Source organism: Quercus suber, unplaced genomic scaffold, assembly GCF_002906115.3.
Source record: "Quercus suber isolate HL8 unplaced genomic scaffold, Cork oak 2.0 scaffold_15, whole genome shotgun sequence".
NCBI classification, from domain to species: Eukaryota; Viridiplantae; Streptophyta; class Magnoliopsida; order Fagales; family Fagaceae; genus Quercus; species Quercus suber.
Window position 1 is genome coordinate 749,964 of NW_027069480.1, and position 24,585 is coordinate 774,548.

Sequence of the window (24,585 nt, forward strand, 5' to 3'; positions counted from 1 at the left end):
ATGGTTTACCCACTTATATGTACACAATCCAAATTCTTTATTTACCTCTACCAAAAAAAAAAAAAAAAATTCTTTATTTACCTGCTTATATGTATCCTGTTTTTTTCAAAACTCTCCCCAAAAAAACTTTTCAAAACGCATATATTTGTTAGAATATTCATGACTCGTGAGTAATGTGGTTAGCTAGAATTGAAGTGTCACATTGAAAATTGTTGTCGTAGTGAAGTGTCACGTTGAAAATAGTTGAGTTGTAGAATATAAAGATTTAGGATTAATTGAGAAGAATGAGGAAGAGAAGATTTTTTTTTTTTTTTTTTTTTTGGAAATAGTTTCAACCTATTTTAATGAGGGTTTTTTTATCATCAGAGCAAGACAATAATCGATTTTTGGTGTAGGCGGGAACTAAACCACACATATCTTATTCTATCATAAAAAACTTTACCAGCTGAGCTAACTGAAACTCACGAAGAGAAAAATAAAAAAATAGAGAAAAAGAAAAGAAACAAAGAAAAATTTGAAGTCACTATCAATTAGTCTCACGTCTTAGCATATATTTATAGGACAAAGTTTAACTACAAAATTGATTGTACCTTTAGACTATAACTTTACTCAATATCTTTTTAGTAAAGGTGAATTTGGATAAATTCACCATTAGATTACATCATCTTCTTATATCTTTCATACTTGCAAAATTTCAAGAATATTAAAGATCAATAGTTATATCATCAATAAATTTTTTAAATTATAAGTTTTTATAATTTAGAATTATGCATAAAATATAAGCTTATAAATCATATAGTAAATAATATCTGATTGACACAAAATTTGACATGTATATTAAGAGTGTAAATATCATGCAATTGTACGGTTAGATTTTTAAAATATGTAGTAATATTTATTTTATTGAGTGAGTTTGTAACCTTAAGTTACAATTAATTTTGTAGATAAACTTTATCCATATTTATATTAGTGCTTATAGCATGATTACAAAAATTCCCTTATTAACATGATAATAATAAATAATAAAAAAAAACATTAGAAAAACTCTAATAGATACTAATTAGTGACAAGAATATGTAATTAATATAATATAATTGGACCTAAACCCATTGACTTAAAATTTTGGGTCAAATAATTTCATTATATGTTATATTAACCTTGCAAAACCTTGCAATTTAAGTGTTCCCAAATTGCTATCTCCCCAACAATTTAAGTACAAGAATGTGTGTCTAATAACTTAATGTAACACAATTGGGCTTAAACCAAGTTTTTTAGTCAAATGATGTGCCTATGTATGCAACTAAACAAAACAAAATAAAAAAATGAAAATAAAAATAATGTGCCTATATGTTATATTGAGAAATTGAATCTACACTAACAATATTCCTTTTTACGCTCCACATGTCGTAATTGAATTTAATATGACTTTTATCCAAATTATTTTGCAAAAATTTAAAGATGCAAACAGAACCATTAGTCACAGACTCACAAGCATGTTTAGCATCACATTTCCGTTACTTGAGTCAATTACAACTTCTAAAATATGTGCACAATTATTCAATTTCATAAGATCTCTCTCTCTCTCTCTCTCTCTCTCTCTCTCTCTCTCTCTTAAAGCCTATAATCTTAGTTTGATTCAACTGAAAATTGGATCTTAGATGAAGCTGCACTAACCATAGTAGCTAATATCGGATGACACAAAATATGCTAATTGATATTTTGAGACTTGCATTGCAGAATGGCCTCATAGAACCACACGGAGTTTATACATAACAATGATGTTTTAGTAACGTTGTTTAAGTGTTGTGAAAATACATGTTGTGTTGATTAAACAACAAAAACTGTTGTTTAAACATCATAACCAAACAGGCCGTACACTATCAAAAGAAAGATGTTCTTAGTATGTACAATCCATCTTTCAAATTTGAAACCACATGCACTCTAATATGCAAAACCACATGGAGAAGTAGCACCTAAAACATGGACATGTTTGGTAGACTGTAATAGGCATTGTAATGTAATAGTTATTCATATGGTTTAGATATTTTTTAGTTTAGTTATGTTTTTATTACAAAGAATAATCATTTCTTATGAATAGCTATTCTTCAAAATGAGAAATAATTATTCCTCTTTAAAAGGCGGTATTAGTTATTCCTTAGTAAGTGTAATAATTTCAAAACTTAATATATTTCTAAATAAACAAATTTTCCATATACATCTAACAATTATAAAAATAAAAAATCATAAAAAATAACATCTCTTTTAAATTTAAAAATAACAATTTTTAAGGAGATATAATTGTATAAATAAGATATTTCCTAAAATAAATGTTAAGTTTCATTCTAATGTTATAACTCATAACCAAACTAATGAATATGTTTAGTTATTACATTACAACACATTTTATTACTAGTAATAAAGATTACAATTTCTGTTGTAATCTCCATTCAGTGTACCAAACGTACCAACAACTGACTTTTGTTTCTTGCTGCTTCTTTCTTTTTTTCCCCACAAAAAATATAATTACATGATGAGTTTTCAATTAAGGAATCCGCAAGGAAACAACTGTGTCAGTATTGTCCTAAAAAATTATGAATGAGAAATGTCATTGGTCTCTAAACTAATCCACTCTACAATTACAAAAAGAAGGCTCATGATTCACTAACAATTGTCAATGTAATTCTGCAAAATCAATAGAGGATGGTTATTGGATTCCGGATTTCCACTCCACAACTGCAGAAAGAAGCGTGTAATTCGGTATCAGATTCTTATGAGGCAATGACATATTTGTCATTGGAGATGTATCATTCTCTTCAAGCCATTGCTTTATTGCTCTGCGGTCATAAGTGTAACCATCCGCAGCAACGCAAGGATCGTCCATCACATCCTGTAACAAAATTAAATAACATTTCATTGACAAATTATTGCAAGAGGGTATTCATGAAGACAATGAAAGCTACAATCACTGTAGATTGTCAACAAACTAGTCAAGATCGGTCATATGTATTCTTTTTACCATTTACTACTTGTACTAAATATATGGGGTTTATAATTGAAGTTAAAAGAGGTTTATATCTAATATAAATTAGCAAAAGCAAAAGGTCTGTCAATCCCAATTTGAAATTGGAGAACTGAAAAACAGGAGTTAAATCTCAAATGTAATATAAAATATGGCCTTTTTAAACAAGCATTAGCCCAGACAGATCTATGTGTACACTACATCTGCTTCTTCCAAAATTACAAGACCTTTCCTCCCTATATGAGGTTGTAAACTTTTACTTTCAGATTTCCAAGACCAACAGGTCACCATTTCCTGTACAAATTGTAAATACAAAAATAAAAGAAGAAGAAACATAACTAGGCATTAGAATATTTTAAATTGGTACTCACTAGATTTAAACTGAATCATATTGCTATGTCCAGACTCATAAAATTCAACCCACTTGATGAATAAAATTTAACAAACATCCAATTAAATGTAACATGCAGCAAATCATTATCACAATATAAGTTTACAAGAACATTAGTATATTTTTTTCCCCAAACAGGAGCTATAAGATGTTGGCAGTAGAAGATTGTGCAGCATACCTTAAGAATTGGGCAGATGAAGTGGTTAGGAGGTGCAGATGGCACTCTGCAAGCTGAATCTCGGGCCCTATCAGCAACTTCTTTCAATCTCTCCAGTGCAGGAAGTACTTTATCTTTCAAATCAGGTCTATCTTGACGCCGAAGCTCAGCACAGCTCAGTCCCATTTCAGCCAATTCCTTTGCCACCTCAATTGGCCAATTCCCGCCTTCTTGATCCAAAATCTCCAATAACTTACCATCACTTAAAGCAGTTTCCACCACATGGGCTAGTGCTATTGCTGGTTTTGCAGTCAGCAACTGCAAAATCACCATTCCAAAAGCATAAACATCGGACTGTGGAGATAGTAACCCAGTCCTTTGATACTCAGGATCTATGTAGCAGAGTGTCCCAACAGGCCCTGTGTAAGAGCCTACAGTATACATAGAAGAAACATCTGAATTAAGCATCGTAGAAAGGCCAACATCACCAATCTTGCTCACAAGGTTATGATCAAGCAAAATGTTTGCCGGTTTCAAATCACGATGGATTATTGCTCTTGGCTTTGAGTTGTGAAGAAAGACAAGAGCTGAGGCTACTTCCCAAGCTATTCGGCACCTCTCAAACCAAGGAATGGGAGGTGAACCATTTTTCTTGAGCAACCTGTCCTCCAGGCTACCATTCTCCATGTGCTCGTAGACTAGGCAACCACGATCTTGACAGGCTCCAAGAAGGAGAAGTAAATGGGGATGCCGAATTTTGCTCAAGATATCAAGCTGAAATCGAATGGAAAACATAGGTAAGTATTCAGTCAATATTTCAGTTGGGGTAACCCGATGTCCCCCCCCCCCCCCTCTTTTTAAGTTTTTCCTAACAGAATAACAGGACATCACAAGGTATGAAGGTTACCACTCATTATTTACAGGAACATAGCAAAGCGTATGCTAAATTGCCTTCTAATTAGTTTCTTTCTTTGGTGAATAAGTGACAATGCACCTTGTAAACCGGAAAACAACTGAATTGCAGAAAGTGGGAAGGCTTAAGTGCTAAAGTGTATGCTTAAATTGTGTACATAATGATCATTTTTTGTTTCTTCATTCAATTGACACTTTTTCTTTTGTTCTTTTTTTTTTTTTGGGGGGGGGGGGGGGGGGGGGGTGGTGTGGGTGGGAAGTCTTTACGGTTTACCTCCTGCAGGAACTGCTTATTTTTGTGACTATCTTCGGAGTGAAGAACTTTCACTGCTGCAGTTGTATGATGCAGATTGCACTTATAAACTGATCCATATGCCCCCATCCCTATTTTAAGATCTTCAGAGAAAGATGAAGTAGCAGACACAATCTCTTCCCAAGTGAACTTATGGTATTGCTGCACTGGACCAACAAGAGCATTCTCAAACTTTTTTTTCTCTTTAGCATCATGAATAGCCTTCATCTCTGCTTCTCTCCGTTGGGAAGCTTCTCTTTCAGCGCATTCTCTCACATAGTCAGCTTCTCTTTTTGCAGCTTCATGCCTCTCTTTCTCTTGTCTTGCTAATTCTTTGGCTCTCTCCTCTTTGATATTTATCTCCTTGAGCTTCTTTGCTTCCTCCATCCGGCGGTCACTGAGATTGTGTAGCTGATCAAAGAAATAACAAGAGCATTTTACTTGAAGAAATGAAACAATTAAGAGATAATATAAAAATAAGTACCTAGTGGACAGACTAGTCCAACTGTAATGTAACACAAGATAGAACATTTCTATTACCCAATTAGCCATCAGGAGAAAGAGCCACAACAGATATAATAATCACTAAGACTGATGAAGTGCAATTAATTCAAACAAATAATTGGAAAACATTGATCATGCATTCCATCCTCCAAATATATCAATTAGAGAACCATATACCGTTTCATCCCTCCAAAAGATTGCAATAAATTGTGTCCTAGAAGGATTTCCATGAATTTGTCGATTGTATATGACGTATTAGTTATTACATCTTCTTTTTTTTTTTTTTTTTTTTTTTTTTTTTTGGGTAAACTTCAGAAAAAGGCCTGCTGGATGATGTTCCTTTGTATACAAAATAGACAAGCAGATTTATGAATTCACATTGCATATATTTTTGTAAATAGTAATGATATTGACTCCATATATGATTCCCAAAGGAAAACATTTAGCTTGCAATATAGGTAGACAATTTATAAATTCTAGAATTACAAAAAATATAAAATAAAAGGGTTATGAATGCTTACTATGACGGAAGTCATGGCAAGAGTTTGGTTACATAGTTTCACGTTATATTAAATTTCAGATGGCCTGAATGACTTAGCTCAACTTATTTAATCATTAATCCTTAGCAATTGAGGTCGGCTATGTGTTTCTTGCTTCACTATTCAGTGGCGCAGTGTGGGGAGTTTGTGGCTAAAAAATTTAAAGGTGAAGCTGAAAAATCATGAATCTCACTCTATTTTCTCTGTTTTTGTAGATACATTGTTAGAAGTATTCAAATAAGATATCAAAGATGAAGCAATGAAGAAGAAAGACAAGATGACTAAGGGACAAAAATAATTAATAAAATAGCCAGAATTCACCAGTCTGATCAGAATCCAAAATCATGGAAAATCACTTATCTAACATGTAGCCAGCTTAGACGTAAAGAGAAACAGCAGCTAAAAGGATCTTTTGTAAACAAAAAAAAAAAACCATAATTTACCTTCCGGGAAGCACCTATTGTCTCACTTTGAGCTATTGCATACATTCCTCGGACATGTCTGAGTTCTATTCTTAGCTTTTCCAGCTCAATATCAATTTCCTGCCCATATAAGTGAAAACCAATGTGAAACTTCAGAAATACAAACAAGTGTTGTATTGACTTTCAAATGTATATTGAAATCAACATATATATCATGGAAATTATTCTGAGTCTCGAAAAAAAAACTTCTCTCTCAATTATTTAGATAAATGCTTTTTTGCAATATTACATAGTTGTCAAAAGAGGGTGTTTTGCACCTCTCAAACACCATAAACCATTCTCACGTACAAAGAAAAGTAAAGCAATGACTCTTAACCAATGTACAATTTCATGATTTCCAGAATGCATGTATTTTAAAACGAAAGGGGAAAAAAATCTTAAAAGGAAAAGGTTTGCACTACCTTTTATATTCATTAATGAAACTTATATGTCCTAATATTTTCAATGATGCCAAAGCTATATCACATACAACTTAAATTCAAATATATATATATAATTTCCATCCAAAGCACATGCAGAATCCAACACAATTTTCCAGCAGGTAAGCATTTTTGGACAAGCAGCTCATTAGCACCGATATACAAAGTCAAAAGAAATTAGATAAGACTACCTGAGTATTTGATGAAGGATAGTCGGTGAGAGCATCTAAGTTGGAAGCTTGATCAGAAATCCATGATTGATCATCCATTGGCAAGGTTTTGCAACTATTGGCCCAACTCAATGCAGGTTCAGAATCTGCTTTATTGGGACAAGATCTCATATCATCCTTCCTTTCCTCAACATCCAAGGACTGGCATCTAGAATGGTTTGTTTCAACTGAATTTGTTCCTGTCTTAAGAAGGTTGTGGTTAATAGTAGCAAGAGCTTGAAATCGCTGCATTGGTAGTGAAGGAGAACAGAACTGAGAGAGCGAAGCAACTGAAGCATAATCTGTGCGTGCCAGGAAAAAGAAGAAGAGACATGTTACAACTTTCATCTGGTAAAACCACCTCTAATAAATTTGTCATCCTTTAAATTATGAGCCAACAATCCAATTTACTAAATCCATAAAAGATTGACAGGTGTTTTCAAGTTTAGTTCCAATAGAGAGAGAGAGAGAGAGAGAGAGAGAGAGAGAGAGGATAACTTAAATCCTAGTTAGAACTGTTGGCATGCTTTATTTAGTATTGAAACAAACTTAGGTCAGTGTAGGAATGTAACAAACCCTTTGAGACAATGTAATTAAAAGAGTAAAAAAGAAACACCCCCCCCCACCCCCCCCCCCCCCCCCCACAAAAAAAAAAAAAAAATGGAAAACTTGAAGCACTGCAAAGATGCAGTGGCAGAATTGTGTGTTTGCATTTCTAGAAGCATGTAATATGCACAGCAATTAATTATTTGTATTTTTAATATGAAAAGGAAGTGTGTTTTCTGAAGAGTCTCTAAAGCATGTATTGCAGCTTTAAGCTGTATTCTGGCTTGCCAGCAGCAGTTGCTGAATCCTCCATCATTTTGCTGATAGAATTGGTACTTTGAAGGTCATCAAATATAAATAATATCTTTCAACATCATGTTTATGTGCAAAATTAGGCAAAAACATGTCAAAATGTATTAATAACACATTTATGCATTATGTAAGACAAGAGTAATAAAGCAAGCAGCAGAAATCCTTAAAAAAGAAAAAATAAGTACATTCCTCCACAGGTTAGTTTGAAAATGCATTTTATACCATACTCTTATTCATTGAGCAGATGTAGCTCAGAACTTAAGCAAAGTGCATATACCTGTCAGTGAGCTGGAAGTGTGGCTTGACAAACTCTGGCTAGAACAACTTGTCTCACTACTGTCATCTTTAAAGCTTCCATTCATTTCTGTATTGGATGGGCGTATGGAAGACAACTTTCCTCTCGAAACAACATAGACTGTACAAAATCTTGGAGTGCTCACTGAGATTCTTGAGGATAGACCCTTCAGTTTCCTTCAAACATTGATAGTATCTTGTTAACAAGAGCATTCATGATGCAAATGGAGAATTGAGCTATGAAAGATACATATGAAAGAATTCAATGATATTGCCAATCTGTTCTTTTAAAATAGAAGATGATAGCACAAATGATAGTACAGATGACATAAACATGCTAAGTAAATACCTTGTGAACAAGCCACGTGATGAAGCTCCTATGACAAGCTTGTGGATATTATGCTTAGCAACCTCCTCTGCTATTGCTTTTTCCACATCATCTGATTCGATAACTACATCATCTACTTCCACCTATATCCAGAACCGAGTGAGTTAAGATCCCATCCTTAAATTTAGCCAAGATTAAATTTCAAAACACAAGATATATTGACCTTTTTCTGAGCACACAATTTCTTGTAAGGAAGAAGCATTTGACTTGTCTGCCAATTAATTTCCTTTATATAAGCAGCTGCTACATCCTCCCGTACTTGTGAAAGTGGAATGGAATTTCCCACTGGAATAACATAGAGAAGATTATTTGGTGAAAACCACAGATTATTTTCTGTTGCTTAAAATTATATAAACAAAAGTGGTCTTTCTAAAGTTTGAAATTTAAACACTAGGTCAGTTTTTAAATTTTGAGAAAGTAAGTGGAAGGATAGGAAAATCATCAAATTACTTGAGAATTCAGCTTCCAGTCATAGGTACTTTTTCCAATTCCCCTTTCTTTTTCCTCAACTCTCCCATAAGGCCATAATGGAAAGTATCAATCCTTACACAAAACCCAATAGTAAAATTTACTAGGGACGTATTCAAACCCCAGAAGAGAATGTCCATGTAAATTGTATGCAACATGGATATCCAAATCAATGATTTTCTGAACCATATACATGCTAATGACCTTCAAGGTGGCAGAAATGGTATGAAATTTTCTGAAGACAGCACTATTAGAATCCTGATCTATTTTTTTGGGCAAGTGTAATGTTTCACATTTTGAATATAAACTTTATGAAAAATGGCATTACCAGATAGAACATTACTTCAATGACTACAAAAACTGAATAGACCTGCCCTTACTGTTTTTTAAAAAGGTAAAATTAGCCCTTTTCTTATGTTCCTATGAAGTTTCTACATGAGTTAAGAAAATTTAACAAACTGTTGAAGTCTACATATCGTTTCCCATTTGAACACATAAATTTGAAGGCACATAGCTTACTTTGTGTAGGAACTCGAGTAGTCCTTTCACGGACATGTATCAGTTTGAAGATAACCTTTCCCTCAGTAACACATTTCTCCAGTGCCCACTTTACTACATATTTGCTTTTTTTGTTTCCATTGACAGCTACTGCAACCACTGAAGATAAGGAAGGAAAAGATGCAAGATTGTCAGCTTCTTCCTTTACACTTTTCTCCATTACTGTGGCCATTGTTGCTAACAGAAATTACCCTGTAAAATAAATTAAAAAAAAAAACCATGAGAGAACAGTTAGTTGCAGCCATGGAGCAATAGACAAACAAATATTCAGGATATATATCCTGAAAAATGAGGGGTCCCCTTGATTTCCAATTCATTCAAGAACTGTACAACAAAGATATTTGCAATAGCATAAAATTTTGTCCTTTTTTTTTCTTCTTCAAAATCACCCACTATACATATGCCAAAGTCAAATTTTACAAAAGAAACATACAAAACCAATCATGCCAAGGGCGAACAGAAGCATTAATGTAAAATCAGAACTGACAGATAAAGAATTTCCCTCTTTGTTGAAAAGATCATTAGAATATTCTTTTCTCTAAGCAAACAACGACAGACAACATAGAATCCAGAAGCAATACACCTCTAATTGCTCCAAAACATAATTTAAAAATAGAATTTCTGACCAAACCCACAGAGAGTGAGAAGTGGATTAATATCATATTATAAATATAAATCAAATTCAAAGAACAAAACTTTCCAGGACACAGATAACGTTTTCCCAATGACAGACAGAGTTGACATCCAAATCCGAGGTATAAATTTCATAAAAAAAAATACTACTATTACTACTACTACTCAAACTTCATGCTGTAACAAAAGAAATTCAAAACCCAAGAGCTTACGTAGAGATTTGAAAATTCATTAAGTGGCACCCAAATAATCAAAGAACTAGCTCAATGTCCGTTCTTGAATTTTGAAACCCAGATGTAAACTTCCATGAAAATATGACTCAAACTACAGAAAACAAGAAACAATTTTGAAACCCCACCAGAATTCACACCAACATACGGATAAAAGTTGATGAAATGACAAAAAAAAGTTCAATGAAAACAACAAAAAGCTTCAAAATCCCAGAAAACTGTGCAAAAGGAAATTCCAAAATAAACTTCCAAGAACAAAGTAGAAATAACTTTCCCAATTTTAAATGTCGTGTTTAGGTTGTAGAATTGTTTAGAGTTAATTAATTACGATAACTCTACGTTATATCCTGAAATTATTTTCTTCTCTAATGAGCAATGGATGTATTGGATCCCCACGAATTAAAAACAAAAATAAAAACCTATAAAGCAAATAAGCTTAAGACAAAAAGAAATAGGCCCATGTTAATGATAAACAGAACATATTACACACTAAAGCTGACATATCTTTTAGAAATTTTATGAGGCAAAGAAGCAAAACATAGGTTCCAGTAATTTAAAAATAAAACAAAAAATTTCAAGGAAAATATTGCAAGAAAAGAAAGAGAATAAATTTGAAATGTTGTAATAAATAAACTTCCAAGAACTGTGCAGTGATATCACTACCCCCACAGGACAGCTTTGTTTTGTGAAGTTTAATCCTTACTTCACCGAAGCTTTTCTTTTGGGAAATTAAAGTAACTATTGCCAAAAAGAAGTGAAGTTGAGTGTTAATATTAAAAACTTTAAAAAGTTGAAGTTAAAGGTCAAGAGTGTTAACTCAACTGCCCAAACAGATTATGTAATTTGCAAGAAAACCCCCAACTTCTTGCCATCTTCACAAGATGTAAATCACTTCACAACTTATTCCCAGAGAAGAAACTTAACCATCATAGAATTAGCCAACCCTTGAAAAAGGGGATACTGTTTGCTTGAGAATGATATGACATCAAAGAGTTTGGCCAACCCATAAGATATAGAGAAATTGAAGTCTATTTTTTACCTCTAGGCAGCCAAGGAAACTCATACTCGGCATGTCCAAATGCATCCTGCATGACTCGTGAATCATTTGCACTCCCTTCCTATCCAGTATGCACATACGTAAACCGCATGTCGAAGTTGCATGCACACATCACGTTTTGGGTGATGTTACTCCGTCTATCTATGAATGCGGTGGTCCTACCGGATGGGGCAGAGGCACTTATATGCGTCCCATCGATAGCCCCCACACATTTCTGTTACAAAAAGAGGTAACTCTAATTAATATTTTTCAATTAAACTCAACACCATGACTCCACACACACACACACACAGCCGCATTGCTAGCTTGTAATGTGGACTTTTATAGTTCAACCATTTGATCGGATTCATTAGGTGTATTTTAGATTTGGTTTTTGTATTATTAGATTATATTCAGTTTTGAACTTGGTTAATTTACTTGGTTCTCAATACACTGACAATACACAATGCACACACAACTTGGGAAAGAAAGTTGAGGATTCTTTAAAAAGAGAGTGCATAGGAGAAATATAAATATAAATCAAATTCAAAGAACAAAACTTTCCAGGACACAGATAACGTTTTCCCAATGACAGACAGACTTGACATCCAAATCCGAGGTATAAATTTCATAAAAAAATACTACTATTACTACTACTACTCAAACTTCATGCTGTAACAAAAGAAATTCAAAACCCAAGAGCTTACGTAGAGATTTGAAAAGTCATTAAGTGGCACCCAAATAATCAAAGAACTAGCTCAATGTCCGTTCTTGAATTTTGAAACCCAGATGTAAACTTCCATGAAAATATGACTCAAACTACAGAAAACAAGAAACAATTTTGAAACCCCACAAGAATTCACACCAACATACGGATAAAAGTTGATGAAATGAAAAAAAAAAAGTTCAATGAAAACAACAAAAAGCTTCAAAATCCCAGAAAACTGTGCAAAAGGAAATTCCAAAATAAACTTCCAAGAACAAAGTAGAAATAAAACCATACATACCGAACAGCTTTTCAGAACTTCAAACAATAAGCCCACTTAAACCAGTCTTGAGAAAGAAGGAAAACCCATCATTCTCTCTCTCTCTCTCTCTCTCTCTCTCTGTGCAAAAACCATTTCAAATACTCAAAACTCCATTTTGAAATAAAAGAAAGAAAGTTTATATTTTGACACCATTTAGAGAATAAAAATAAATAAAAAATAAAGTTTATTTTTGGATGTTACATAAGATTTCATATTTGACGTCAAGATAGTACCTCACAAGCTACCGTGCCGAAGCTTCTCAAATCTTTGGAAAATTATAAGGAACAAGAGGTTGTTTATGTGTATATCTATGACTGGTTAAATTTTCAACTGACATTTGTTTTCAAAGAGAGGTATCTATATATCTTCCTAGCTAGACGCAAGGTAATCATTACTTTAATCTAAGCTTACCTTATCTATAACTACCACCTTTCCGTTTGAAGAAAATCAATATCAATAAAATATTAATTAATAATAATAATTCATGTATTCAACTAGGTTTTTTTATCAAAAAAAAGAAAAGAAAAAATATTCAACTAGTTTATTTAAAAATTATAGTTAATGAAAATTAAGGGCCCAGATGATATTTTTTTAATGCTAACAAATGTCGGGTTGTTGGTTTGTTAACGTGTTTTGGTGTTTCATGCAGTTTTTGATCTTGTAACTGCCCTACTGACCAAGGCAAGTTACTGTGTTACACACGGTAGCTGAAATTTTAGTTCCAAAACAGTGAAACACGGTATTAGTTATAATTGTGGGGTTCGGCTTCTATTCAGTGACCAATAGCCACTGGGTCCATCAAGATATGAACACGTGTCTATTACTGGACATACGTCTATAATCCAAACGTGTTTAGTAGCACTAACTACTGAACAAAAGCCAATCCATAATTGTGAAGCGGTAAAATTGTGTTTTTAGAAAAAAACAATTTTATAATTTTGGCTATGTGGGTAACAATAACCACTAAAAAAAATACTTTAAAAATCTTGAAATATGTTAGGAAATGTTTGGATGCACTAAAAACCGTGGGAACGCATACTTGGAATTGGAAATGTGGGACTAACCACCATTGCAATAATGTGTCTCCTGCGCGGACGGTCACTGAACTTCACGTGTTTTAGAATCAGAAGCTACCTGGAAATTTATGTTAAAATTTTAAGGTTACGCGTTTTCTACAGATTTTTTATATATCCTTTAACATAGTAACAAAGTTAATACATAGCTAGATTAGAAAAATGTTCTTTTGAGCTTGTAGCTAGCTAGTATTTTACAATCTTCCAGCATAATTTAGCAAAGATCTGGGAAAAATGTTTACCCAAAAAAAAAAAAAAAAGGATCTGGGAAAATGTTTCAAAAACTTTGGCCTAAAAAGGAAAGAACAAGCTGTGCTTAATTGGGTTACTAAAACTTTTTATTAGGAATTGCTATATTAGCTTACAACTTTTTTTGGAAGATAGAATCTCTATAAGAATACGAGTAAGAGGTAAGGAATATACCAAATTACGAAGTAATTCAATCATTCATGCTTTATACATGTATTTTCCTCTTTTTTTTTTTTTTTTTTTTAAACTTTCCCACAATTTTTTCTTAAATTAAATCATGATTTATCCTCTCTTTTTTCTAGTAATAATCCCTAAGCTTGAATTTCTTTAATAGTTTAGTGATGCAAATATTCATAAAAATGATAGCTTTTCTGTTCATCAAAAAAAAAAAAAAAAATTGATAGCTTTTCAATCAAATCCCTAAAAAAGAGGAGAAAAGAGCTAACAAATTGGTCCTTCTCAATTAGGTTGTGGATACCTATCATTAGTACCTAGTAACATTTTAACATATCCATGGATAAGCCTAAAGTCTTTCTAAGTCAACTAAATATCGATTTCCTACTTAATTTTTACTTCTTGGGAAAACAAATTCCACCTCATGTTTCACAAATAGTAGTATTTGATTGGATGGTAAGTTGGACTAAAATTTAGCTTCCCTTTCATGTCAATTTCGCTCATTTAATGTGACCAAACAAGAGACAACTGGATTTAGATTCAATGGGCACGCACATAGGTCCCTCAAATTGTTGTCATGAAAAGGATTCCTAGTCACATTTTTCCCCCTTGAGTACTTTTTTTTTTTTTTTTTTAAGAAATCCTTTTCCCTTGAGTTTAATTGAAATGTAAGTTGATATTAAATTGTTGACATTGGAAAGCTGCATATTTTGTTGGCGCCTTATGCGACTTTCAAAGAAGGAGAGGGAGACTCGGTCTATAAGTCTTTTTTAATTGAGTTACAAGGCTGAATAATCACTTTCATAGTACCGAATGTTATAGAATATTCGACCCATAACAGTGACAGCGAGATGCATGTGTTTTTTAGTTGAATAGTTTAATCTCGTTTACTACTTAATCAAGAAAAGATAAGACAAAAATGCTCTATCGTCGCTGCTTCCACAGCCCTATTATACATTTGGATTAGTCTTGCATAGTCAGTGATGTACATACCTAGCAATTAATGGAGACAATGAACCTATCTTGAATGCTGTCTCTAATTAACTTGACGGAGTTTCGTAACAGTCTGTCGATTTTGATGGGTGCGTACATGTAGTTACAGCTCCTGATGACTTTTGAGCTAATCTATTTTAATGTAAAGATCTTTAATGAACCAAGAATATTCTAGGTAATTTATTTTTGAAGCAATATCCTAAAATGCAAAATCACTCAAAGGTCTAAGTTCCCGTGACTAAAATTTATGTTATCTAGCTAAGCATCGTGTGGCACATGTCAATTAATATACTTTTAAGCCTTATCAGCAAAAATGAAAAAAAAAAAAAAAAAGGAAATAAAAGGAAAACCAAAAAAAAAAAAAAAAAAAAATCTTAACCTCATTATATGAATATTTAGTATTGACATATCATAATTTGAGTTAGATAAAAGTTTAACTATAAATTTAGTTGTCATTTAAGACTACAAACTTAGTTGTCACTTAAAATTGCAACTTTAAAAAAAATTAACATTTTTATATATTTTGAAATTCTAACTATCGGATTATATGTTCTTTACACTCTTAAAAAAACATAAAATTTTGTGACAATCAAATGTTATTTAGTACATGATATATGAACCTATTTTTATACGTAATTTTAAACTATAAAACTTGCAATTTAAACAATTGATTGATGATATAGCTATTGATTTTTAATTTTCTAAAAATTTTACAACTATGGAAGATATAAAAAGAAAATATAATTCAATGATGAATTTATTTAAATTCACATCTAATAAAAAGATATTGATTAAATTTGTAATCATAGGTTACAACCAAGTTTATAGTCAAATTTTGTCAATTCAAATTAACTAAATAACTAGACAATATATTTGGGGCAAATTTTGTAAAATTATATTATTTCAATAATTTTTTATCTAAATAAATACATTATTTTAAAGCTATTTAGGAATCTAACCTTTTTTTTTTTTTAATTCAAATTCAGTTTCAATGATTTTATGCGTTGAAATCGTGTTTCACTTAAAATTCAATTTGAAAACATGATTTAGTTTATAAATCATGCTAATGAGTGCCCTAAGGGTATCTGTTAATAATTCATTTTATGAAATTTTTGATACTACTTTTATAAAAAATAAAAAAAAATTATCAAAATATTAATTACTTTTTTCATTTCCTAGAAAAACTTTTTTTAAATAAATTATTAACTAATGTTCTAAGTACATTTATTAACATTTTTTTTTAATTTATTACCATAATTATATGTGTACTCCGTATTTGTTTTTGGGCTTCGAGGCTAAAAAGTCTTTGAAAGTTCAAAGTTCAAAGTGAGATGCTTCTTGTTTCGTTTGACCATTCAATCTTCACCTAATACAAATACAATTGGTCATACAAATACAATTGGTCATACAAAATACTGTTGACTAAAAATGCTGTGATTGACCAAAATTTAAGATTACGTCATAGATTATTGGCTAAGAAATTACAAGTGTAACTGTAACCATTGTCCATAGCCCATAGGCCATACGCAAAAAAACAAAGGAAACTAGAAGCAACAAGAAGAACTTTTCTCAATAATGTATTGAGATTCATCGATTCTTTGACTGCGTTGGAATTTGCCCATACTATAGTCCTAGTACTGTTAATTTGACAGCTGTTTCACTCGTCGGCGGTCCTTCAGATTGACTTTCCTAGAAATATACATTACAAAAAATGTATAATAATTTTAAGGGTTGTTTTACTTGTTTGTGGTCCTTAGAACTTTCCTTAAGGGCAGTTTCTTTGGTTTAGTCACTGTTTATTTGTGTTTTATCCTATGTCTTTTTATTATTTTGAAATTGTATTTTTGTTATTAACTTGGGTGAGATGAATAAATCTTATCTGCATGTTGTTGATTGATATTAGGTTTTTATTTGAATCTAAATGTTAGGTCCGTATAATTTGTAAAGTCATGTATTTATATATACATTGCTTGATGCTGAATAATAAAAAGTAGGCAAAAATATATATTATTATTGAGTAGAGTAGTTCATTTATTAATTTGAAGGTTTTGGTTCCCTCAAATAACCAACGAAAATATTGGGTCCATAACCATCACCAAAATGTGTCGTTCAAAATATTTTATAATACTTTTTAGGTATTTGAGATGTTGAAACAAGAGAGGGAGACAAGAAAAAGGAAAATTAATAGAGGAGAAATGTTTATATGAGCAAAATATGTATTGCTAGGTGACAAGTATGAACTCTAAGGGTGAGTCTAGTAATTCCCAAGTTCTTATGAAATTCATGAGGACTTTGGATTCAAAACTCCAAGCCTGCATTTTGAAACTACCCCTAAAAGAATTTTCCCTATAATTGTCTGATATGTACGTTAGCAAAGAAAAAAAAAATTACATGATTAAATACAAGTTTTAAATACTTGAAGTCCTACCGGGAAAAACATGTTTAACTTTGACATTTTCAACCTATTATCTATATCAATATCGTAGGTTCATAACTACTTCAAAAAAGTTGGGTCATAAGAGTTGTGGTTGCATCAAATGATTATTTTCTCTTTATGAAAAGTGGTAACATTCTCATTAGTTATTAAGAAAGTGTTGGTGTAATTATTTAAATAAAAGAAACTAGTGTGGTTGCATTTTAATAAAAATGAATGAATATTTATATTCATAATTTTGTAATTACAAAATCTATTTTGAAATATTATACCCCATTAACTCAAATAGTTGGACTCAAGTGATAGCTCAATAGTGGTAATGGTATCAATTGTAACGTCATATATATGTGGTTTAAACCCTTCCACCCCCTCCCCATCATCAAAAAAAAAAAAAGGTTCGATATTAATTAATATCTCATTAACCATATTATCTTTGTAATTTATATTGTTATTATATTGAGATTAAATTATTATAATAAGTTGCATGCGTTCTAACTCTATATAAAGGAGTCTTACCACTCCTGAGAAGTTTATCTAAGATGCCTTTTGGGTGTATGCACACTCAAATGTGGGAAAAAAAAAATTGATAGATGAAACTACATATATATGGTGAGCAATTTTGTATAGATTATTATGTGGGTAAAGAAAGGTATTGATTTGGTGGCGTTTTGTTCAGTTTGTGGTGTAATGTAGACTCATGAAGCTTATAGTGTGTATGCCCGGGCTATTGTATGATGGGAGCAACGTGCTACTTGTCGATCCCGCTACATCAATTAAGACATGTAGCATATTCTCTCATGATGGTGAGAAATGCCTTAAAGATAACGAGATTTCCTTACTCGTATAAATCATATTCTGATAAATAGATATATATATATATATACACACTACTAATATTACTATAGTAAAATATTTAAACACTAGTATTATCCTGGTGCAATACACGGTTTGATAAAGATTCATATGTAAAATAAAACTTTTTATAATAATTAAAACTAAATTATTAAATAAATAGTAATAATAAATTATAAAATAAGTAAATAATTTTAATAAAAATAATTACTTTAAGTTTTGATTGTTTGGACTTTGGAATTTAGACTTTTTTAGTGTTTATATATTTTTATATTTTAAAATTTTTTTGTACTTTGTGTTAATTTCTTAATTTGATCATTCATATTTGGGTTATGTTTAATCTATGCTGTAGCCAGCACAAACAATAAGGGCATATTTGATAGACTATAATAATCATTATAATGTAATAAATATTCATATGGTATAACTATTTGGTTATTTAATTGTGTTTTTACTACTATGAATAGTTATTCCTTATGAATAGCTATTCTTTAAAATGAGAAATAACTATTTATTATCAAAAGCGTTGAATGTCTATTCCTTAATCTTATGTAATAACCTTTTTACAAAATTTCCTAAAAAGTCATTAAATGCCGCATCTTCTAAGAGAAAGAAAATAAGCTAGATCCTTGTGTAACTTTTATTTCCTCTTATATAACTTTTATGGAGTTATTAATTTTTAAACAAAGAACATATATATTAATTATTAAATTATTAAATATATACATAATAAGCTAGATTTTTTTTTTTTGAGAAACAATAAGCTAGATTCTTCTCCCACTATAATTTTTAAACAAAGAACATATATATTAATTATTAAATTATTAAATATATACATAATAAGCTAGATTTTTTTTTTTTGAGAAACAATAAGCTAGATTCTTCTCCCACTTTTTGTTTTTTAAAAAAATGTTAAGCTTTTTTTTTTTTTTTAAGTTAAGCTAGATCCTCAAAAAGTGTAAATACAATTTTATAAAATAAGAGTATTTTAGAAAATTTGACTTAAAAATGATTTCATTCCACCTTCTTTTCATACTCTACCAAATTATGGATGCATATGCAGGATTCTATTTTTAAATGGTCACCAAACTAATGAATAGTAATACTTATTACAAACTAATGAATAATAATACTTACTACATTCCAACTTAATGTATTCTTTGTAATATTTATTCATATTTCTATGTAATAATCATTATAGTGTACTAGAGGTGCCCTAATAAACAAAATAGTTCCTTAATACCGATTTTTTTTCCTAGTGATAGTCTAATTGAAAAAATCAACAATCTCATAAATCAAATATAATAACTAAAACTGAAAATCAAAACATACACAAAAGAGTTCAAAAATTGAGAATAATAAAATAAAATTAAAAACTTACATAAGAGAACCAAGAACTTAAATGAGTGTCCATTGTTTTGCTTCTTTATAGTAAAATTCCTTTGGGATAATATCCTGCACACAAATTCAGAAGTAAAGAATAATAAGTAAGATGATTTTATTAGATTAAAACATAAACAAAAGTTGCATTTTGAAAAAAAAAAAAAATACAACAACATGGGATGTATTGTATGTGATTTAATTATAGGGACAACCTATTGGTTAAGAGAGATTGTATCGAAATGCCATGACTGAATATGTACAAGTTTTGAAAATTTTGATAATAGGCTTTTAGTAGGAGTAGAATTTAAATTTATAAAACTTAGATGATAAAACTTTGTCTAAGTTAAATTATTGTTAAATCTTATCCCTTAGTTAAGAGTTTTGTAGCTTAATATCCTAATTAAATATCAATTTAATAGGATGCAACTTGACGAAAAAAATAAAATAAACGTCAGTTGTGTCATGTGTGGGATTTAAGTTTAGAAAATTTTTATAATAGAATTTAAATTTGTTTTAAATTATTATTAAATCATGCCACTTGAGGAAAAAACAAAAACAAAAACGTGGTTTATGTCAGATTTAAGTTTACAAAATTTTGATAATTGATTTTTGTTTGAATAGAATTTAAATTTGTTTTAAATTATTGTTAAATCTTATCCCTTAGTCCAAACATAGGTTGTTGTCAAGGACGGAGGGAGACTTGGACTTGGGGGCGCAATGGCCCACCCTAATTTTTTTTTTTAATTAATATATACATAGTCACCAATTTTTATTCTATAAAATCACACTTTACTCCTTTTAATATTATCATTGATTCTTTTAGGAGTACTACTCTAGCCACAAAATTTTCTATAACATTTTTACAAACTGTCGTAGTAGTAAACTTTTATTAGTTTGCATCTGGACTCATCACTTACATTGTATTTTTACTTACTAATAACCACTCATCACATTAATAATTTGTAAAAAAAAAGTTTGTAAGCCAGATCTAAAATCTAAAGTAAAATAAACAAGCCAAAAAAAATGATTCAACAACAAAAATTACTAATAGTAAAGGTAAAAAAAATTAAACCCAATCATCCAATTTTACCTAAAACAAACAACTTGACCCTTTAAAAAAATTTCAACAAAATAATTTTGTCCATACCTGAATGCACACATAAAAAACAAAAAAAAAAAAAAAAAAAAAGTGGTATTAATTTATGTAGCCCTGTGGCACAATGAGAAGTGGTTAACAAAAAGTCAAATGTTTCGGCTTTATATTATATATAGATGTCTAATTTTTTTTAATCATATATTTTTGAACAAAATATTATTTGATGGCCCATCATCTGGTTAGTTGATTGAATATTGACTAAATTAATAGAGTATATATTAATTGGACAAAACTTAGATACAATACCTTAAGTACTATTTGTTATGTTCTTCTTTTAATATTCAGCCATGTGACTATTTAACTTAAAAATACACTTTCATCTCATGTAAAAAAATTCACATGTAGGATCTTTAAGAGGGAAACCTAAGGGTATATTTGGTACACTGAATGTGGATTATAACAGGAATGGTAATCTTTATTAACAGGAATAAAATGGGTTGTAATGGAATAACTAAACATATTCATTAGTTTGGTTGTGAGTTATAACATTAGAATAAAACTTATGATCTATTTTAGAAAATATCTCATTCATACAATTATATTTCCTAAAAAATAATATATTTTAAATTTTAGAGAGATGAGTTATTTTGTTATGATTTTTTATTTGCATAAGAAAGTTTATTTATTTAGAAATATATTAATGTTAGAAATTATTACATCTATTAATGAATAGCTATTACAACTCTTTTAGAGAGAATAGTTATTCCTTATTTTAAAGAATAGCTATTCATAAGAATACTATTCTAGTATAAAAACATAACCAAATTATTGAATAGTTAAAAAATAAGAATAGCTGTTACGTTACAGTATCTATTACAGTTTACCAAACGTGGCCTAAGAACATCCACATCAATCCGTGGAAATTTTTTTCCATTTTACAAGTCTAAAACTTACTTTTTCTATTTTACACACCTATTTTTACAAAACATCCACATCAGTTTGTCTATTATACACATTTATTCAAATAAAATATTCATTTCTTTAACCCAGTACTACAGTGCTACAGTGCCAGTCAAAGTCATGCTACAGTACTAGGGAGAGAGAAAAAAAACTATTAAAAAATGATATACACATGCTACAGTACCCATGTAAATTTACACGGATACTGTAGCTCGTAGATAATTTTAAAAGATTTTGCAAGATTTTAAAGGGACTGATGTGGGCTGTTTTTGAACAAAAATGTGTAAATTTGAGCATTTTTTCTGTTATACACACTTATACACGGACTAATGTGAATGCTCTAAGGAATAGTACTGAAATACTGTACCTAAGTTTTGTTCATATTAATTAATTCTGCTCTTGTCCTAACTTATTGGTTTTCTATTTAATCCCAAAATGTGGTACTTTTTGAATGTTATTAAACAAATTTTCTAAGTTACCCTTACTTCATTTAAAAAGTCAACTGTTATGTCACTAGAATTTAAATTAATGAGAATACTTTTGAAAACTTGGACTGTTTTATTTGAAAGACAACACATTAAATAACATTCTTATTAAAAAAAAAAAAGGATTTCCTAAATAAGACCAACAATAACGATATAGAACGTAGGGAATATTACCTTAAATATGTCATTATATACTTAGATATATATATATATATATATATAAATGGGTTCAAGTTACACTTGGTGTAACTTTTGTGACTTCACGTCGACACCTTTTATACATCGTAGATTTCTAAGAAATTTAATGGTTAAAAAATCATTATAATTAATGTCATCTTTAAAATTAATTACTTTCCATATTAACTAACCTAATTAATTTAAGAGAATATTATATTATTTCTTTTCTAATTTCTTTTTTTTTCTCCTAATTAATTCATCCCTAACCTTGCACAAGTGCCTATTCTCAACATTCTTAAGTTGTATATTTTATTTTTCTTGCACAAGAAAGATAGCCTCCTCTTTTCGTCATTCTTTGTTATTGTTAAATAAAATGTATTAGATGCTACTAAGAATTCTGTAGTGACCCACCACTTCAATGTTCTTTGTTATTTTAAGATAGACGTGACATGTTTCTGTCCAAGTCCAACGTCATGGAATGATAATTCTGCCTGCCTGCCTCCTTTGTTGAACTAGATCGACCATTTTGAATGCGAATTCTCTAGATGGGCCAAACTTCTCTAGCTTCAGCATTAAAGTTTCTGTTCGGGGCTAGTGATGTATGCAGTAACGGCTAGTTGCTTAGCAATTGAATACTATTTTTACCAAATTTCTCAGAACTTGCTAAGATGACAAACATCGATAAGGGGGAGAGAGAGAGAGAGAGATTATTTTAGTGGTGGATCAATATAAGATTCTTAGAAGCATCTAATTGTTTTTTTTTTAAATTTATTTTTTATTTTTTATAATTGTATCTTTTAATCATATATTTCCGAACAAAATATTATTTGATGGCCATCATCTGGTTAGCTGATTGAATACTGACTCAATTAATAGAGCATATATTAATTAGAACAAAATTTAGGTACAATACTTTAGATGTTGTTCTTTAGGTTCTCTTTTTAAGATTCAGTCATGTTAATAAATACACTTCCATCTCATAATAAAAAATCCAATTGGTAGAATCTTAAAAGGAGAATTTAAAGAAAAGCACCTAAGTACTGTACCTAAGTTTTGCTCTATTAATTAATATTGCTCTCGTCTTAACTTATTGGTTCTCTATTTAATCCCAAAATGTAGTACTTTTTGAATGTCAATAAACAAATTTTCAAAGTTACCCTTGCTTCATTTAACAAGTCAACCGTTATATCACTAGAATTTAAATTATGAGAATAATTTTGAAAACTTGCACATTTTTAATTGAAAGACATCACATTAAATAACATTCTTATTAAAAAAAAAAGGGATTTCCTAAATAAGACCAACAATAACAATATAGAAGTAAATAGAACATAAGGAATATTACGTTAAATATGTCATTATATGCTTATATATATATATATATATATATATATATATATATATATTATTTGGCTTAAGTACTTAAGGGTTTAGGTGTATAGGGTTTGAGTTACAAGATTAGTAATATATTATAACTATCCCCGAAAAAAGAAGGTATTAAATTCTTTAACTTGAAATTAATTTTTTGATACATCAATAAATGGGGTGGGGTGGGGTTAGCATCACATAAAATTATCGAATGTAACCTGAACCTAAGGAAAGAAAATATACACAAATCCGTTGTAAAAGGTTACCTTACAGATTTAGGACCTTTCTCTCTCTTTCTCATGAAATATTTTAGTATCACATCGCAGCAAACGTGGAATCAAACAAGGGTAGTACTGTTGGAGAATTCTATATAAAATAATAATCAATAAATATATGCAAATTATTACAAAGAAATCAAACAGAAACAGCAGCAAATACTTCAAATAATATGAAGAATATCATAGGAATATCCGTTGGACTAATTCATACACTAATTCAACGATCTCCTGTATATATTAACGAATATTGTCTCCTCGAGTTTTCCAAATTCCAATTGTATTTGATGTCTTCGAATTGACATTCATGCATTTTAGATTGAGGATGATCTGATGATATCATGGATGACACTGTGGACGACCAAATTTCTCGGTTCGAAATAAGTCAAACAAGTAAAATAGTGTCACAAATGCGAATTTGTATTGAATATATGTGTGGTACAATTCTCTGTAATTACAAAAGAGTGATCCTCTGATTCAATCTCCTTGAAGATTTGTTAATTGGATTTGTGGTAATGTGATTTTCACTTGAACACAAAGTATCCTTCAATTTGGTTGAAGGATGGATCGAAGATTGTTGAAACGGAATTACAATGAATCTCTGGCTATGAGCTTGTTAGAAATCCTTTGTTCTTCACGTTCTTCGTGT

The 24,585-nt window shown here is 30.4% G+C and overlaps 1 protein-coding gene across 2 annotated transcripts; it reads right to left on the bottom strand.

The window, feature by feature from the left end:
* Positions 1-2,314: 2,314 nt before the first annotated feature.
* Positions 2,315-12,798, bottom strand: LOC111989697 (U-box domain-containing protein 35). 2 transcript variants are annotated; one of them, XM_024021482.2, is made up of 11 exons: positions 12,651-12,798; positions 12,397-12,493; positions 9,452-9,682; positions 8,628-8,749; positions 8,426-8,547; positions 8,060-8,253; positions 6,907-7,226; positions 6,258-6,356; positions 4,754-5,182; positions 3,589-4,341; positions 2,315-2,887 (listed from the first exon to the last, which is right to left on the bottom strand). In XM_024021482.2, exons 3-11 carry the CDS (start codon positions 9,660-9,662, stop codon positions 2,705-2,707), a joined length of 2,433 nt encoding a protein of 810 aa, XP_023877250.1. In that variant the 5' UTR covers positions 9,663-9,682; positions 12,397-12,493; positions 12,651-12,798; the 3' UTR covers positions 2,315-2,704. The 2 variants fall into 2 exon arrangements, with proteins under 2 accessions (XP_023877250.1, XP_065637622.1); XM_065781550.1 differs by lacking the exon at positions 12,397-12,493.
* Positions 12,799-24,585: the final 11,787 nt, after the last annotated feature.

Coding starts and splice junctions, on each gene's coding strand:
- LOC111989697 (XM_065781550.1), bottom strand. CDS start 9,662: ATGGCCACAGTAATGGAGAAAAGTGTAAAGGAAGAAGCTGACAATCTT. Junction 8,548..8,627: donor AATTGTGTGCTCAGAAAAAG/GTCAATATATCT, acceptor TTCTGGATATAG/GTGGAAGTAGATGATGTAGT. Junction 8,254..8,425: donor TCACGTGGCTTGTTCACAAG/GTATTTACTTAG, acceptor CAATGTTTGAAG/GAAACTGAAGGGTCTATCCT.